Raw genomic sequence first — 16,941 nt, forward strand, 5'->3', positions numbered from 1 at the left:
ATGTGAATCACCCGGCTCAAAAGCACTCTATGGGTCTCCGGTAAGCTGGCCACCCATCTAAACCTATCAATTTTAAATGCGTTTATCTCAACCAAATTGCCATTAAATTCAATAAGCTAAAAACGGATCATATTGGGACATATAGTCAATTTATGACCTTTACTTCCACATACGCTGCATTTCAGCAAGGCTCTCGCACGTGGGCCAGTCTTGCCTCATGGAACACCTGCGTTGAAATTGCCTACTCTGGCTGCATTGCTAACGCAGAGGCCTCTAAAACTGAGAGACCTTCTTCGGAAGGTATTTGCCTTGCAGATCTAGTCCTTTTTCGCTTCTTCTTCTCGTTTTTAGCGCGTAAATCGCTTACTTCTTCCTCGAATAAGACAGCGGATTGTATGGCGATCTAATAGGCTTTTAAACCCTAATTTATCGCGCAATTAAGCGGACTCGGAGGCATCGAGCACCAAAGGCTCAGGCCCACAACCAGACAATTCCTGAACAGCAGCAGCCAACTCATCAAGGGTAGCAGCGACAAACGCCGCATCCTTCTCACTACCAACAAAGCCAACATGCATCTTCCCACCCCGAGCAAACGATACCGCCTTCAGAGGGTAAGCAGCATCACCATGAGGGTTCGAGATATCAACCTTGCAAGAAGCCCCCGCAAAAGGCATATCATCAAAGTCAGCCCAGTCCTGGTGGTGCACAATGGAGTCGAACGTGCGTGCCTCCGGTGACCACTGGGTACATTGCTTGGAGATCTTCTCGAAGCCGAGGAAATCGTATGCCGAAGATTCGGCGGCTTGCTTCTGCACAAATTGCAGCAGGTCCATTGCTGTCCATTGGGGCTCGAACTTCACTCTGGTTGGAGTGAGTTGGTAGCAGGGACCGATGACGTTCTCTACATTCGCGAGGTCGAGCATTCGGCCCGAAGTTACTGTTCCGAATGTCACGTCTGGCTTGCCGAGACGGCGGGCTAGGACCAAAGCCCAGGCTGCGGTGAGGACGTTTGCAGCGGTGATTTCTTGCACGGGTGTGAAGTTCTCCACTGGTTTCTCGTGGAAGATCGCTTTGTCGGTGGGTTCGACAATTGGGCCATCCAGGACGGACAGTGTTGAGTCCTTGAGGAGGTTGTTCCAGTATTTGACTGCTTGGGTCTGGATACGGCCGTCGGAGATGTAGGCGATGTATGAAGCGAATGGCTCGAAGTCAATTACCTTTCCTCCTGTGTATAAGGTCTCCAGATCTTGGAGAATTCTAGGCAGTGAGACACCATCGTATTGGGCGTGCGAGAGGCCGAGAACGAGGCAGTGCTTGCCATCGGTGCCTTCGACGTGGAAGATCTTGAAGAATGGTGATCCCAGCTCGTAGGTTGTCTCGATGTCTGCTTTGCAGAGGTCAGCCACGTATTGCTCGAGATCCTTGTCGGTCTGGTGCATGGCCACGGGCATAGTTGCCTCTTCCAGGATAACCTGGAGGAAGCTAGATTCGTTCTCGATGAACACGGTGCGTAAAATGTCGTGGGCCTTGACCAGGTCACCGCATGCGCGAAGCAATTGTTCACTGTTGATGGTCTGGTCAAAATACAACATATTGTACTGGATGGATGTCCGTGGCGCCTGGATGGTCTGTTGGATATCCATTGCTTGGGACTTAGTGACGGGACAGACATCACTGACCGGCCAACCTGGGTTGGCAAGCTTGGGTCGCACGGTGGAAGCCAAGAACATCTTGACGTCCAAATTGCTAAGCGCCGAGAATGGCTTGTAAGGCTGGACACTGTCCATAGAAGCTTGATCAACCTTCAACACCTTGGCGGCATCGCCGAGGCGCATGTTCTGGAAGATATCGGCGACCGACAACGCATGACCTTGGGTGCGGAGACCGGAGACCAGTTTCATTGCCAAGACAGAGTCACCTCCGAGACGGAAGAAGTTATCGTCGACATCGATCTGTTCTGGGGTGAGGCGGAGGATCTTGGCCCAAGCAGCCTGTAGGATCTTCTCTTGGGGTGTCAGGTTGGTCTGCGCCAAACCCTTGGTCCATGCCTCCTTTGTCCCCTCACGGACTTGGGTGAGAACGCTTTGGGGAATCTCTGAAGCCAGCTGGTTGAGGATAGTGTGTTCGAGTTGCTCCAGTCCAGCGGGCAACTTGTCAACCACGACGTATGCAGAGGGAGCCATATAGGCCGGCAATGAGTCTCGAATATACTTGTCGAGCTTCTTCAGGGAAACAGCAAGGCTGACTGGAATCGCGTCACATAGAGTTGTCCCAAAGCCAGACTTACTGTTGGCAACATCGTGCTTCTCTGAGATAATCTGAATGCTGTCTTCATCAGAAGGCTGCTTCTCAACGAAGACAACGAGCTCTTGCTCCATCATCTTCTGGGTATCATCTGCTGAGGGCATGAAAACAGCCGCAGCAGCACGAGTTAATGGTGGGAGGTGGTCAACAAAATGCGACTCAAGGTCAGCAATATCAATTGCATGTCCTTGGAGCGCCACGACATTCTCCTTACGGCCGACAAACACCATGCTTCCATCCTCACGCAATTGCACCATATCACCAGTCGGCTGCAACTTTCCAGTCCGGCCAGCGGATCCAGAACTGCCAGCCACAAGCCAGGCTGGAGATTCAACAGTCTCACCGGAGAGACAATCTCCCTCGAGCCAGAGCTCACCAACACAGTTGATCGGCGACAAAAGTGCCGGGTTGCGTGCATCGCACACCCAGGGGACCACAGCACGGGGATAGACAGATCCTTGCTTCATAGTGGCCTGCGCGCGGAGCTTACCAGTAGACTCGTCCACAGAGAGGGGAGGAGTCTGGTTCCACTGCCAGATCTGACTCACCTCCGCTTCAGGAAGACAAGAGATCTCATTAAGTCTCCGATCAAGACCCTTCGATAGCTGGTTACAAGCAGTCTCCAGCTGGGCAAGGATTCGCTGCATTTGGGAGCCCTCAATCAGACTGGTGTCGAAGCTTGCGCAGACTCTGAGACCGCCCTTGCGGATTCCAAAGGCTATCATGACCGGGTACGGGTTGAAGTGGATTGCTTCGCGCACGACGTCTCCAAGCTCAAAGCCGAGTTCACTGCCCACGTATTCCGGGTCGGGCTGGATGACAATACCGGTGGGGGCTTCGCATGCGTACTGGGCATCCTGGCTGACCTTTCGGATGTTCTGCATTCCCATGTGTTGGTAGGGTGTGCGCGCCAAGACAGATTGCTGGATCGTCTGCAGATAAGTCTCAATGGAGCTTGAGCGGCGGACGTGAACACGGATGGGGATTGTTGCGATCAAGGGTCCGACGATACTTTCAACGCCGGGCAGAGCAATATCACGACCGGTGAGGGTCTCGCCGAAGACCACATCGTCGCTTCCGGTGTATTGGGATGATACCAGTGCCCAGGCACCGCGGACCAGTGTGGCCATTGTGAAAGGTGAGCCGGCGTTGGGCTCGAGGGAGATCTGATGCTCAATCAGGCCATTGGGAGTTGGCATGAAGTCTCGGGAGGGAAGACGAGGGAATTGAGGACCAACGGCACCCTTAAGTTCACGACGCCAGAATTCATGCATAGAGTTCTCGTCGGTGTCACGCACGTATTTGACGAAGTTCCGCATCTTTGTCTGGATCTCGACGGACTGGTTTTGCAGCGCATCGCTGACTTGCTTGAGGACAATCGGCTCTGACCATCCGTCATAGAGAACGTGATGAACGGTCCAGACCATGTATCGATTGTTGTCGGTTGCGACGATGGCATAGCGAGCCAGACTTTGTCCGAGGTTCATGCGCTCACTTCGGTCGTTCTCAAGGTACTGCTCCAGGTCGGTGGCATACCTCCAGGAAACGCCTTCCTTGACAACAATCTGCTGGAGACCAGGGTCTTGGAGAGGTGCCAGACGAGAGCGGAGGATAGGGCTTGCGGCGACAACATCCTCCCACGCCTTCTTCCAGGCATCAGTGGAAATATGCGATGGGATACTTGCGACTCTCTGGGCAATGTATGCCTTGGCAGATTTGAGTGAGAAAGTGAACAGTGACTCTTGGGTGGGTGTGCATAGATAGATATCCTCGATGGCCTCTTTGTCAACGCCACAGGCCTCTGCTGCTTCGAGACGGGCACTCTCGACAGGCTGGGAGATTAATGAGAATGCAGGAATTTCCGTCTCAGTCTCGGTGCTGCAGGGCTTAACGACGCTGGCCATTGCAGAGAGTGTCGGGTTGCCAAAGGTGTCAATGACAGAGAGATCGAGACCCTGTGCTCTGCACACGGACGAGAGTCTCATGGCTGCCAGAGAATCACCACCAAGGGCAAAGAAGTTGTCATCCGGTCGAATAGCTTCAGCACCAAGCTTGAGTGTCTCGCCCCAGGTCTTTCGCAGACGCTGCTCGAGCTCACTGAGCTCTCGAGATGCGGTGCTCGCTGCGCCTTGATCCAACTGACGCAGGTCAACCGTGGAACCGAATGCGCGGAGCTGCTTCCGATCAGTCTTGCCTGAAATCAACACTGGCATCATGTTGACCGGAATATAGATAGTCGGCACCATGTACCGTGGCAAGACCTTTGCAACATCCGCATTAGCCTTGGTGATGACCTCGTTCAGCTCGCTGGAAAGGGGCTCTAAGGCAAGATCAGTCGGTCCCTTTGTAGAACCGAATGTAACAAATGCGACTAGCATCGCCTGGCCTCCGTACTCCTTTGGAGTGATCACCTCGGCGATGATGTTGGCATCAGAAGGCAGAACAGCCTTAAGCTGGCTCTCGATCTCGCCAAGCTCGACACGCTGCCCACGAAGCTTGACTTGGGTATCCTTGCGGCCAACGAAGACAATACCCCCCAAGCCGTCCGGGTCATATTTACCAAGGTCACCAGTCTTGTACAGGCGGCCCTGACGACCGGGGTAGTCTTTGTGACCGGCAACCAACCAGGTAGGATCGTTGATGAAAACAGAGGCGGTCTTCTCGGGGTCATTGAGGTAACCCTGTCCAACAATAGGACCCTCGACAAGCAGCTCACCCACACCACCAACTGGAACAAGTTCGTTGTGGTCATTCGGGTTCACGATCCACATGGCAGCACCATTTCCAGGACCGATGGAAATGTAATCCCTGCCAGTGGCAGCGCTGCTGTTGATAGTACATCCAACTGTACATTCGCAGGGGCCATAACCGATAATGATACGGGTCTCTTTGCCCCAGTTATTGGCGTCTCTGGCCGAGACAGCCTCTCCACCAAGCCCAAGACCACTGAGAGATGCAATAACATCCGGTTCCAAGATTCGGCCCACTGAAGGGGTCAGGCCAGTGTAGTTGATTCGGAACTTCCGAATCACGTCATTGATATCGTTCAGTCGGTCCTCATCAGAGGGAATGCAAAGACAGCCGCCATTTCCGATGGTGACAAGCATGCTGTCAATGCTGACATCGAAAGCGTAGGACGCGAAATCCAAGACTCTGGACTGGGGAGTGTAGCCAACTGCCTCGCCTCGAGGAAGAGCGCTGCTTGTGTATGTTTCATGGGAAATCATCACTCCCTTGGGAGTACCAGTGCTGCCAGAGGTGAAGATAATGTATAGGAGGGCGGACGGAGGCACAACTGGTAGGGTAGTAATTGATGGAGAGTTCTCCAAATTTGTGAATGTCTCTTCGTCCACAACGAAGTGCTGACCACTGGGAAGAATTGTTTGGGCCAGTTCATATTGCTTGCGAGACGCAACCATCGATTTTGCGCCGACTTGCACACTCATGTTCTGGAGACGGGCCAATGGAAGGGTTGGATCCATGAGGGCGAGGGTACCTCCAGCCTTCATCACACCGAGCACGGCGACAATGGTCCATCTTGACTTTTCGAAGCATACTGGAAGGACGTCATGTACCTGGACGCCCATTTCGACGAGCGAGCATGCTACATAAGTAGAATACTGATCAACTTGACCGTAGGTCAAGCTGCCGTCCCAGGAATCAATCGCGACTTTGTCTGGGTGTTCTCGAGCTCTCTCGGCAATTCTGTCTTGCATACAGAAGCTGTGGGTAGGAGGCAGCTTGTGGTTCCACCCCCAGATGTCGTTCAGATCGCTTTCTGTCGGTTTCAGGCAGTCTTGGATGGTCGTATCGGAGCTTGAAAGGCACACTTTGATAGTATCAGCTAGCGCCTCGATATGGTGTTTCACTGCGTATGGCAGCATCTTCTCGATGTGCCACACAGGGCGGATTTCGAGGCGCGCATTATTGAAGCGAATTTCGAGATGAAGTACATCCTTGCGATTACGGTTAGCTATTACCTGGAAGCCAACTTTTATCACACACTCACTTCATCTTTTGTTTCGGCAGGCTCTCTTAAAAGGGAGCTCGTGCTCAGAACTAGGGATGCCGGATTTGAAGCGGCTTGTGAACCTGTCGCAATATTGCGCGCGATTGTCGCACCAACTTCTCCGACATTACTGTCTAATCCTCTCATTACTTCATTCATTGACAGCTTGTTGACTGGCTCCTGCGCCACATAATGCGCGTCATGTTTGTAAGTCCACTCGTAGGATATTTGGGCATCTTCGCGGCTTCGCAGAAGAACCATTAGCCATGAGAGCAACACGACCTCCTCTTTCATGCCGGTCGGGCTCGGGGTATCAGAGGCAAGGCCGGCGATATCGAAAGACACAAAGTCGTCGCCATTGGCCTGCGTTGTCGTCATTTTTTCGACACCGTTTGTTGGCGCACAGGGTAGGTTCGCCTGTTCGAGCGGGATGAAACCCATCTTAAGGGTAGACCAGCACAGCTGGTCCTAGATCCCTGATCTTTACGTGAAGAAGGAGTGGGAGCTCTTGAAATTGGAGCGGGTCGACTTGGCGGAAGTGGTATGGCTGACTCTTATACTAAGCCACGGTTCTGTCGCGTTGTGCTCCACCTAACTTCCGAAGCGTCAACTTTTCCATGCATGTATTGCGCATCTTGCCCGAGGTCGGCTATTGCGTGGTGGGTTCAACTCGAAAGAAGAAACGGGCCGGGGACTGCTTAGGTTTCATAGTGCCCGTTAAGATGGAATTCATACTGTACTGTAAGTAATGTAAATGACTGATCCACACGTGGGTAGTGCGTCATCAGAAAGAAACGTAAAAAGAAAAAAATACAAATTGGTGCCAAGGACACGGAATCGACCCAAGCCAGTTTTCCTATAGGGCTAGTGGTGGGTTTAATGTTAGACTAGGAAATATCGAGACATGAGGGGAGATGGTGGTTACATTTCGAACGCAGCGGCCCTACCCCTAACTGAAATGGAAATAAAACCGCTGGCCGTGCATGAAGACACTCTATTGTGAAGTTTTTCGGAAATGCCCGGTGCAATGCCCAATGAGAGCGAGGATCTTTGCGACATCTTGTCACTCCGAGACCCACTCAGATCACACGCGTCGCATTTCTCGTTCTTAATACTGATTTGTTACAATCAAAAATATATGCGCTTGGTCCGGTTGATACAAAAACATGGACGGAGAGAGAAAAAAAGCAAAAAGCGAAAAATGGCTCTGGTTAGCGTCTTACATGTACCTGCTCTTTTGAGTGATGTCTTGGCTCGCTTGTCGAAAGCCTTCTGAAGTCTCGCGAACGCCACAATATCCATGAGCCCCTCCTCGTCTATATTTTCACCATTGGTTGACGAAATTGCAAGTTGAACTTTGTGGTTCGACTTGGCTTTTGGCCAAGCATCTCAAAACGCACCTCCTTTGGCAGTGATCTTCTGCTAGAAGCTTGAGTCGGGTAGGGCTAGCTCTTGAGTGACCAAGCGTTCCTAAGCATTCAGGAGAAACTGGGCCTTCGAAGCTCATGTATAGCACAGGTATTGCTGAGATGCAGCGATGAAATTAACTCCGATCTTGCCCGGATAGAGTTTTCACCGAGGGGCAATCTAATCTGATTCGAACTGATTCGACCAATCAATCTAATCAGATCCGTTGGTCTTACCTATCTCCGACTAGCGCTGGTTGGTGCATATGTACCGTATTCCTAGCAGAAACGGGGGATGGTACTTGACCTCCATTGGGCTCGTATCAGAGCTTTTGTGGGCTCCTTGGCCCTGCTAGGCGAGACAGTCTCTACAGTAGCATGAACCCACTTAGTGCGATACCGTTGGTATTCATGCAATATTCCCGTATATTACGGTATTGGTATCCCTTCAGATGATACGCAACCTATACCTGGTATTACAGAAACCCAAACACAGCATTTCAACCGCGCAATCTCTGGTCTTGGCTGCCAAAAGTGAGACTTGTTACCTAATAGTCCCGGCTCGACACGGCGTAATCAGATTGATAAGATGCTCTGAAACATTTGACCGGTGGATCGCATTCGGTCTCCCTAACCGATGCAGAATCCCACAGACTGCGTCATGCGGAACCTCAAACCCCGAGCTCGGCAAATCGAACGATCCACCAATTTCCTCTCCTAGAAACATTCCTCAAGCTTGCCCATCATACTGTATCAGCATCTACGCGCCAACATGTCTAAATTCTGGCCCAAGGGAGGCCTTCCCGGCATCTTGCACCACTACGTGAGTTTCTGCTCCCCACGAAAGTCAATTAGACCCTGACGGGAGCTAACAAACAAACCAGACCGAAACCCTCGTCACATTCGAATATGCCTCCAGCACCGTCCGCCAACCACACAGTCTCCTCTTCGTCGGAGGACTAGGCGACGGCCTTGCAACAACATCATACATGGCCGATCTCGCGCGCGCATTACAGCAATCCGAATGGTCCCTCTTCACCTTGAACCTCACCTCCTCCTACCAATCCTGGGGCCTTGGCCATCTGGACCGTGACACGAGCGAGATCGCGCAGTGTTTGGAGTATATTAAAGAATACAAGAAAGACAAATTCGGCGGCGGCAAGATCGCCGTAATGGGCCATTCCACCGGCAGCCAATGCGTGCTGCACTATCTCTCCCAAGCAAACCCCCACACAAACGTCCCAGCCTTTGACCCAGATGTCGAGCACATTAAGCGGCCCGTGCTTGATGGCGCGATTATGCAAGCTCCCGTTTCGGATCGCGAGGCTATCTTTTGGGTTTTGAAATGGGGTATCGGTGATACGACGCCTGAGAAGGCTCGTGCTGTATACGATGAAATGGAGTTGCTGGCGCGCGAGGCTGTTGCTCGTGATTCCAAACATGATACTATACTGCCTTTGGAGTTGACTTCCATGATTTATCCTGCGAACACGCCTATTAGTTGCAGGCGGTTCTTGAGTCTTGTTAGTCCCGAGAGTCCGCAATCGCCTCAGGAGGATGATCTGTTCAGTTCTGATCTGAGTGACGCGCAATTTGGGAAGACTTTTGGTATGATTCATGAGCGCGGATTGCTCAATCATAAGTTGATGGTCTTGATTTCTGGGAAGGACCAGTCTATTCCTGATTGGGTTGACAAGAATAAGATGCTGGCTAGGTGGCAGAATGCTACCGACCACAATGGCAAATATCAGATCTGGGATGACCAGCATACGGGTGTTATCCCCAATGCTTCTCATGCTTTGAGCAATGATGATCAGGCGGAGCCGCGCAAGTTCCTTGTTGAGAGGGTGCTGGGATACTTGAAAACTGCGGCGAAAGCATAGGCTACGAATGTATACTAGGATTTCAGGCGTTTCTATAGACCATGCAACAAAATACCACCTCCAACAGTCAATGTATCTAAATAGTAAACCGCTTGGAGATTAAGCGAAGATCGAATGCGATGAGAAGCCATCCTGTGTGGAGCGTCAACAGAGGAAAGATTCCGATATCTTCACCTGTTCGATTGCAATTGACAGATTCGCAAAAATGCCATTCGGTTTCATAGATAAGACTATAGGAATCATTGGATGAGGTACCTACCAGACTCTTCCTTGTTCGCCAAAACGACCCCCACTAACAAGAGAAACAGAAAAAATGGGCACAAGAATCGTCTCCTGCTGCCTCAATTCAATCCGCCACGACGACAAAAGCAAATCACTATTTCACTCGTAGTCGGCACAGAAACTACCGTCTCGCATGATCGCTTGCTAGCTCAATTCCCAAAGTATACCGAAGATGGGTGGACTTCCGTGGCGGAGGTAGGCGCTGCAAAACACTCGATTCGGAAATAGTAACAACTTGACCATTATGGATGGCTGCGAAATCGTCGTCGTAGCACAAGCCGCACATGACCTGACAATTTTTGAGTCAGAGACTCGTGAAGAGAGCCCTAGCAGGAAAAATGGTGATCAGCATCCAGGAAGGTCTAACGACGCAAGAGACAAAGGGTTGGATCAAAGACGGTGATCAGGATTATTATCCTCCTCCTTGCTTTGTCAGGCAATTCCCAATATGGCGGCACAGATTGGCTGGTCAATGACTATCATTGAACGCAATGACATGCTACACCTAGCTCAACAGGAGGATCTTGTTTGGAAATTTAAGATGCTTGGGCAAGTCGAGATAATTGATGCTGGTGCGTTCGATGCCGCCTCTATGCTCGCCGGGTCATCAATGGCTTTCTGTCTGTTGCGTTGGATGACTTACTCGATGGCAGTGTCAAGGAGGGCATTAAAAGAGCTGATGCACTGGAGCTGGCTGCCCATGCGGTACTGGGGATGGCGGAAATGTTTCGCACTGGAGTGCCGCCTGTTAATTTCCGAGAGTGCTTCGTCGCGGGAGGTTCGACTGTCACGGGTTGATCACTATTGAGAGTGCTGTCATGAGGGGGAGCTTTTGCTCGGGGTGTGATTGATGGGACTAAGACGTTGCGGCAGTGACGGGGTCTGGTGCTCATACTTGCTGAGTGATCCGATATCACATTCTGATACTGGCGTTTTCGGTCTGCTAATTATGGGCGGAAGTTTCAAATATGTTTCCCTGGATCGAACATTAACTTTACGCTTCTCTTGACTACAATATTCATGATTCTGAATGATCTAGTGGATATTTATTGCTAGACGTTCTCAAGTCTGATGATCTGATACTACTGATTAGGTTCTGTTGTATTTGGTTCCGTGGATTGACATAGATTAGCCTTTCGCCTCTATTGACTACATATGATATTTTGATATCACCGATTAAGTTCCGTTATCTAACATATCACCGGGGGTCAACATAGGTTAACATTATGCTTTTCCTTTGACTAACTTTACAGGACTTCGAATGGTCTAGTAGTTATTCTTACCAAGTGTTATAAGGTTCCTATATTGCGCCTTATATCCGATATAAGCGTCCACTGTCCGCTATATGTAATTAATTGAAGCTTCATGTTATTTCCATGGACCAATATAGATTTACCTTACTCTTCTATTCACCACACTATACTGACGGCTTTTCCTGCTAGGCAGACACTAGCATTTAGAGTCTTCTTGTTAAATGACAGGTTAAGTCCTCCATAACTTGCCCATCTTTTACATAGACCAACCCTACAATCCTACACTTACACTTATCAGTTACGGTACAAGGCATGATTAAAACCGGATATGTATCCATTGAACAATACACTTGAAAAGATAGAGTACATACACAGAAAAACAATCCAGCACGGAAAGATGGAATATATAGAACCAAAAAGGAACCAAAAGAAAAGGGAAAAAGGAAAAGATTGGAAGACGAGACGCTTAGCTCAAATGCACCGAATGGTATCTAGTCGTCAAGATGAAAGTGAACAAAAGCACAAAACGAAAAGGAGATAAAAAAACATGAAACCCGGGAATTGGGAGTGAAAGTGATCAGATCAGTTCTAGACAGAGACAAGTATGGGGATGGTAAATAGACATGGATGGAATGGTATGGCAAGGAAAAGGAAAAGAGTCGAAGTCAAGGTCCGGTCCAAGGAAATATGTAAAGAACGGGAATCGTAAGAGATGATTAGGTCAGAACATGCCACCATCAACAGGGATGGCAGGAGGAGGGTATTGAGGGACAGCAGGCGGAGACCCGGACCGAGATTCCTGGCGCGCCCGCGCGTTCAGGTTACCACTCTCACTAGAAGTCTTGCGAAGACGATTGCGAGAGCGGGGACGGGATTCATCGTCCGGGAAGACGCTATGTTCCTCCATAGTGCTGGGAGCTGGCGATGCGACCCGCGACGATTCGTGCTTGTCGCTCTTGAAGGCACCCAGGATTGTTTGGGTTGCTGTGCCGCGGCGACGGCGGGGGTTCATTGGGGGTAGGGGTGGTGCGCCGCCGGATTGAGACTGGAGGCCGACGAGGGGAACGTTGGATGTTGAAGAGACGAATGTCGGCTCTGAGATTTGCTTCTTGTTCACCGGGCGCTTCAGGAGGGAGGTGTGTCCTGGGGCACGTTGGGGTGTTGCGTGGAAAGAGCTGGCTGCGGAAGCTAGAGACGGGGATGAGGCGTCGGCTGGGACCTCGTTCAGGGGAGGAGTTGCGTTCGCAGAGTAGGGGGGTGCAGCAGGTGAAGGCCGGGGCGAGGCTCCGATGACCGAGGGTGTGTTGGAGTTGGAGAACTGGAACGGACGCTCGTACTGGAAGCTCGGGGTGCCTGAGCGGCTGGTGCTGCGGTATCTGCCCGAGGCGGCAGAGGGAGCACGGTCAAAGTTCGATGGCTCCGTCATCTCAACGGATGGGCGGTTGGAAGCGGGGAGAGAAATGGGCATGGGAGGCTCGAAGCCTTCAGGGACAACGAAGTTATCATGCGCAATGACCGATCCCTCCTCCACGGTCTGGAGATCATCCCGCTCGCGGTATCTGGTCCGGCTCTTGGAGCGGCCAGATGCATCAGAGCCTGAACGGTCTCTCTGGGATCGGAAGCCCCCGTGCGGGGATGGCCCACGGCTGCGGCTGGACTCGCGTGATTCCTCGTGGCTGTTGTCGCGGCTGAGAGTTGGCATACGGGATCTGAATGAACGCTCTCCAACTTGGGGAGAGCTAGAGTTGGAGTGCTGGCCAAAACTGAAAGAGGGACGTTCCTCTCGCCACGAGTCATCTGAAGCAAGAGCGGGGGAGGACGAGTTGTTGTAGCCAAACAGCTTCTTCTGGTCTGGCTTGGGTGTGGCTTGCTTGGTGGCCTTGTGCTTCAAGAGAGCGAATGCGTTTCCGGTCCTGGTGAAGTCGGGGGTTGAACGGCCAGGAGTAGGGCTGCTGGATCTGCTCTCGCTCTCGGCAACACTTCGTAGCTTCTCCTGCACCTTTCTGCGTCGTTCGGCCAGTTCAATGGCGAACTCCTCGCGCTCCCTCTGGGTGTCTGTGCTTCCGTCACGGCGATGGGAGAATGATGCCATTTCCTCTTTCCATGATGGGATATTCGACGCGGAACCGCTGTCCCCAATAGTGCCAGGGGCAGAAGAGTCCTGGCTGTTGCGGGAACCAGTTCCCTCTGCGAAATGACTTGACGGAGCCTGCGAGCTTGATGAACTGGGACGTGCAGCTGATGACGGCCGAGAATCTTCACGGGATTGTTCCATAGAAGTGTGAATTGGCTGGTCGGTTTCCTTTGGCACAATCCCATCCGGCTGATGCTCAGGAAGACGAGGCGAGGGTAGAGGGAAGATAGAGGATCGATCACTTTGCTGGCGAAGGTGAGAGCGAACCATTCCACCCATCCCACCGAGACCTGCGTCTGCCTGGATAGTCGGGGAATCAGGTCTCGTCGGGACAGCCTCGTGCGAGGAAACGGCATCAAAAGTTTCATTCTCCTCAATGGGCTTGAGGTCGCCTAGATCCGAGTATCTCACTTCTGGAAGAGTTTCGAGGTGATCCTTGGCTTGGGTGGACGGGGCGTTGGATGCCACACTAGAACGCTGGATCGACTGGCCATACTCTGTTGCCAAAGATGTGGCCGATGAGAGGTCGTGCGAGCGGCGATCATCGCCTTCATCCCCCGATTCGCTGGCAGTCGAGTTGGCATAGAAAGTCTTCGCTCCAGGTATATAGGGGGAAGCCTCGGTGCTGGAGGCGCGAGAGTGATCAACACCACGGTGCGCCTCACTGCTGTAGTGGGAAGAAGCGGACTCGGCTCTGGAGCGATAGCTGGATTTGGACAGTCCTCGTGGGCGGTTGCTGACAGGCTCTGCGGGCAGAGGCCGGCGTGGGGGTGATGCCCGTCGCGGCGGCGGGGTATCTCGTCCTTGGTGCATCTGAAGCTGACGACGGGAGAATGCTTGCTCGTCGAATCCTGTGGCAGGGCGGTTGAACAAGCCCATGGCAGTGGCCTTGCCGTGGTCTTCGGGGTGAATTGAAGCAGCTAGCAGGGCGGAAACATCCTCAGCCTCGCTGGAAGGAGGGCTCAATGGAGGAACAGCTCCGAAAGTTGCTGCTGTTGGTGAGATGCGATCCTTCAGAGAAGACTCTCCGGAAATGCGAGGCTTGGGAGATGTCGCGGACGAAGGTGGGCTGGTAGGAGAAGTCGAAGCTGGCTCATTAACAGCAAGCTTCTGCAGGCGATCACGCAGGTTGCTCGCACTCCGAGAGTAGTTGCGGTTCAAAGAAGGAAGGTCAGGCGTTCCTGCACGCTGACGGCTCAGACTTTCCAGGCGATGCAGAGTGGAGGTCTGCTGGTTCTGGGCTGCCTGGGTCAATCCCTGGCCATAAAGTCGACGGGATCGAACCGAGCCAGTTTTGGGGTTAGACATGGCAGAGCCAGACCGATGAGGCTCAGTGAGGGTTTCTGGGAATGGATAACCAGCCGCTGGAGGCTGGGATGATGCGCTTAAAGGCGACTCGTCGACCGATGTCGCGGGAGTCAGTGAGTGAACGTTTGACAAAGGTCCGGAGGTAGTAGAGGAGTATGTCGTGCGGTCGTTCGAAGAGACAGTCGAAGGAGCGTATTCTGATTCCCGAGCAGCAGCCTCGCGCGGCTCCTCCGCGGTCCTCTCTTCCTTCTCCTTAAGACGCAGTCGCTGGAAAGCCGAAAGATTCATGTCGTGTTCATATACCGGCTTCCCCATTCCCCGACTACCGCTCTCTGGCGCACCGCCAGGTCCCCCCGGGCCTCGAACCGGGATCTTATACACCTTCTGGCGACCTCCAAACAGGTTATTGCCTTCCGCCCGACGTCCTCTGCTCATCATACTCCCGGCTTGTGATCGGTCATCGTCTGTGCCGTATCCATCTCCCCCAGAGGCGAATGAATCCGTGCGGCCGAGGGCCATGGAGGGTCTGCTCCCGTCGTTGGAGGAGCATTCATCGATATCCGCGAGCATATTAGGGTTGTGGCCGAAGAGATTCAATCTTGAGGCGCGTTTGGGGAACAACACGCTGTCGTCACTCGCCTTGCCGAGTAATGAGAGCGGGTCATCCTGTTCCTTCAGCATGCTAAACCGAGCCGACAGCTTCGGCATTAGCAGACTGGTGCGGAAGTCATCTGTTGATGGGAGGGCGGCTGAGAGGTCGAAGTCGGGTTTGGGTTCCTGCACATCTTTCTTCTTGGATCCTTTTAAGCCGAATGTTGGTGACTCCCCCTCGAGACCCCCTAAGGTGTCCTTCACCTTCTTATTCTTGCGGAACCGGTTCATCATTGGTAATGTGAGTTCGGGAAGCAGGCCGTAATCGGCGAGAAAGGAATGTACAGTATCGCGATGAGTGGGCAATGGATTGAACGAATGTCGGTTATGTGGAGTGTACTTTAAATGCCGATAAATCAGTATATGCCCCCTCAATTGGAAAGACTGACTCACTGGATGCTATCCAGAGGATGAAGAGAGCGGCATGACCTAAGTCAGAGAGAGAGAGAGAGGTTGAAAGTCCGAAATGCCAGAGATATCTGGAGTAGACAAATCACATAGGGAACGCGAAGAATGTCACGATTTGGAATGGATCCCTTAGCGTCGAAGTAAAATTAAAAAAATTAAAATGAACTTCGGGATCGTCGAGCCCACCGTTCACATCACAAAGATGAGATGTTTCGAATGAAAGTACAGTTTCTAGTCACTGAAATATACTATAGACTGGACTTGTTTGTTTACATTCATACTATATCCCCTGAAACCTGAAGTTCAAGGGGCTACCCGAGAGACATCCATGGAACTCGTGTATGGTATGGTCATAAGTCAGTGTTCAGATCCCCCCACACGCCAAATATACCCTAAATTACCGTCACACAATACATCCCCTTGCTTCATCCCTCTTAACTTACTATCTCGGTATATGTCTCTCTCCTCTCGGTGGAACCCGGGGCCGAACGCCACCTCTCTACGCCATGCGACACTGGCCAGACATGTACATACATGTGTCTACAGTGCATCCAAACAGTCTTGGGAACCGGCCAGTCAAAATCTTTTCCCGAGATCCGAGGGCCTGGACACGGGAAGCAAGATCGTCGCTTTATTACTTCATACCAGATCGGAGCTGAAATCAAATGGAGAAGGTGATCCAGTCCATCCGATGGAGTTATTATGAATCATAAACTGAGTATCAGACCCTGATATCAAATGGTCTTAAATAGACCACTCAACTCCTTGCATGGTAGACAGCCCGCAAGGGAATACCAACCCGGGGTAAACCAATCGCCCAGCATAAAAGGCAAATTGGCAGATTCGCCTCTGCAACACAGTGTACTGCCTACTGCATAGGGCATGTACACGAGATCACTATATTAAATATGGCTGACATGGCTGAGATTAGCGAAATGGACATGGCGTGCAGGACTCAGCCACAACATCAGACCAGTCCTGCAAGAGCCGGCCAAAGATAAATCTCCTTGCGGGCTACAGGCGACAGAATACAATGCATTTATTTTATTTTCCGCACTGCAGGACCTCCTGCATTGTGCAGGGCCGATGGGGGCTGTACTCCGTCAGCTACATGTATGCAGATTTTTGCTAGACGTGGATCCCACCCGAAACCAGAACCATGGGCTGAGATGGAGACCGGCATCTTCCAGCGCGTTCAGGGCTCCAGGTCTGGCATTAATAATACAGAGTTTATTACGGAGTTAGAAAGTTGAATCATAAGAAGGAAAGGTAAAAAAAAAAAGGGCGTGGAACCCATGAGATC

General features: G+C 51.8%; 4 protein-coding genes across 4 annotated transcripts; 2 read left to right on the forward strand and 2 right to left on the reverse strand.

The window, feature by feature from the left end:
• Nucleotides 1-437: 437 nt before the first annotated feature.
• sidD (nonribosomal peptide synthase SidD) lies at nucleotides 438-6,691 on the reverse strand (the record flags this gene model as incomplete). Its single annotated transcript, XM_022630746.1, has 2 exons — nucleotides 438-6,260; nucleotides 6,314-6,691. The coding sequence occupies 2 exons, from the start codon at nucleotides 6,689-6,691 to the stop codon at nucleotides 438-440; spliced, it is 6,201 nt and encodes a 2,066-aa protein (XP_022489069.1).
• Nucleotides 6,692-8,491: 1,800 nt separating this feature from the next.
• Nucleotides 8,492-9,602, forward strand: sidJ (putative siderophore biosynthesis lipase/esterase; the record flags this gene model as incomplete). Its single annotated transcript, XM_022631072.1, has 2 exons — nucleotides 8,492-8,542; nucleotides 8,604-9,602. 2 exons carry the CDS (start codon nucleotides 8,492-8,494, stop codon nucleotides 9,600-9,602), a joined length of 1,050 nt encoding a protein of 349 aa, XP_022488922.1.
• Nucleotides 9,603-10,332: 730 nt separating this feature from the next.
• PENARI_c007G02611 (uncharacterized protein) lies at nucleotides 10,333-10,682 on the forward strand (the record flags this gene model as incomplete). The annotated part of the gene is made up of 2 exons (XM_022630797.1): nucleotides 10,333-10,487; nucleotides 10,538-10,682. The coding sequence occupies 2 exons, from the start codon at nucleotides 10,333-10,335 to the stop codon at nucleotides 10,680-10,682; spliced, it is 300 nt and encodes a 99-aa protein (XP_022488982.1).
• A 1,176-nt stretch (nucleotides 10,683-11,858) lies between these two features.
• Nucleotides 11,859-15,461, reverse strand: PENARI_c007G03210 (uncharacterized protein; the record flags this gene model as incomplete). The annotated part of the gene is made up of 1 exon (XM_022630830.1): nucleotides 11,859-15,461. One exon carries the CDS (start codon nucleotides 15,459-15,461, stop codon nucleotides 11,859-11,861), a length of 3,603 nt encoding a protein of 1,200 aa, XP_022488883.1.
• Between the last annotated feature and the right edge of the window lie 1,480 nt (nucleotides 15,462-16,941).

This window comes from Penicillium arizonense (assembly GCF_001773325.1).
Source record: "Penicillium arizonense strain CBS 141311 chromosome Unknown PENARI_contig007, whole genome shotgun sequence".
In the NCBI taxonomy this organism is placed as follows: Eukaryota; Fungi; Ascomycota; class Eurotiomycetes; order Eurotiales; family Aspergillaceae; genus Penicillium; species Penicillium arizonense.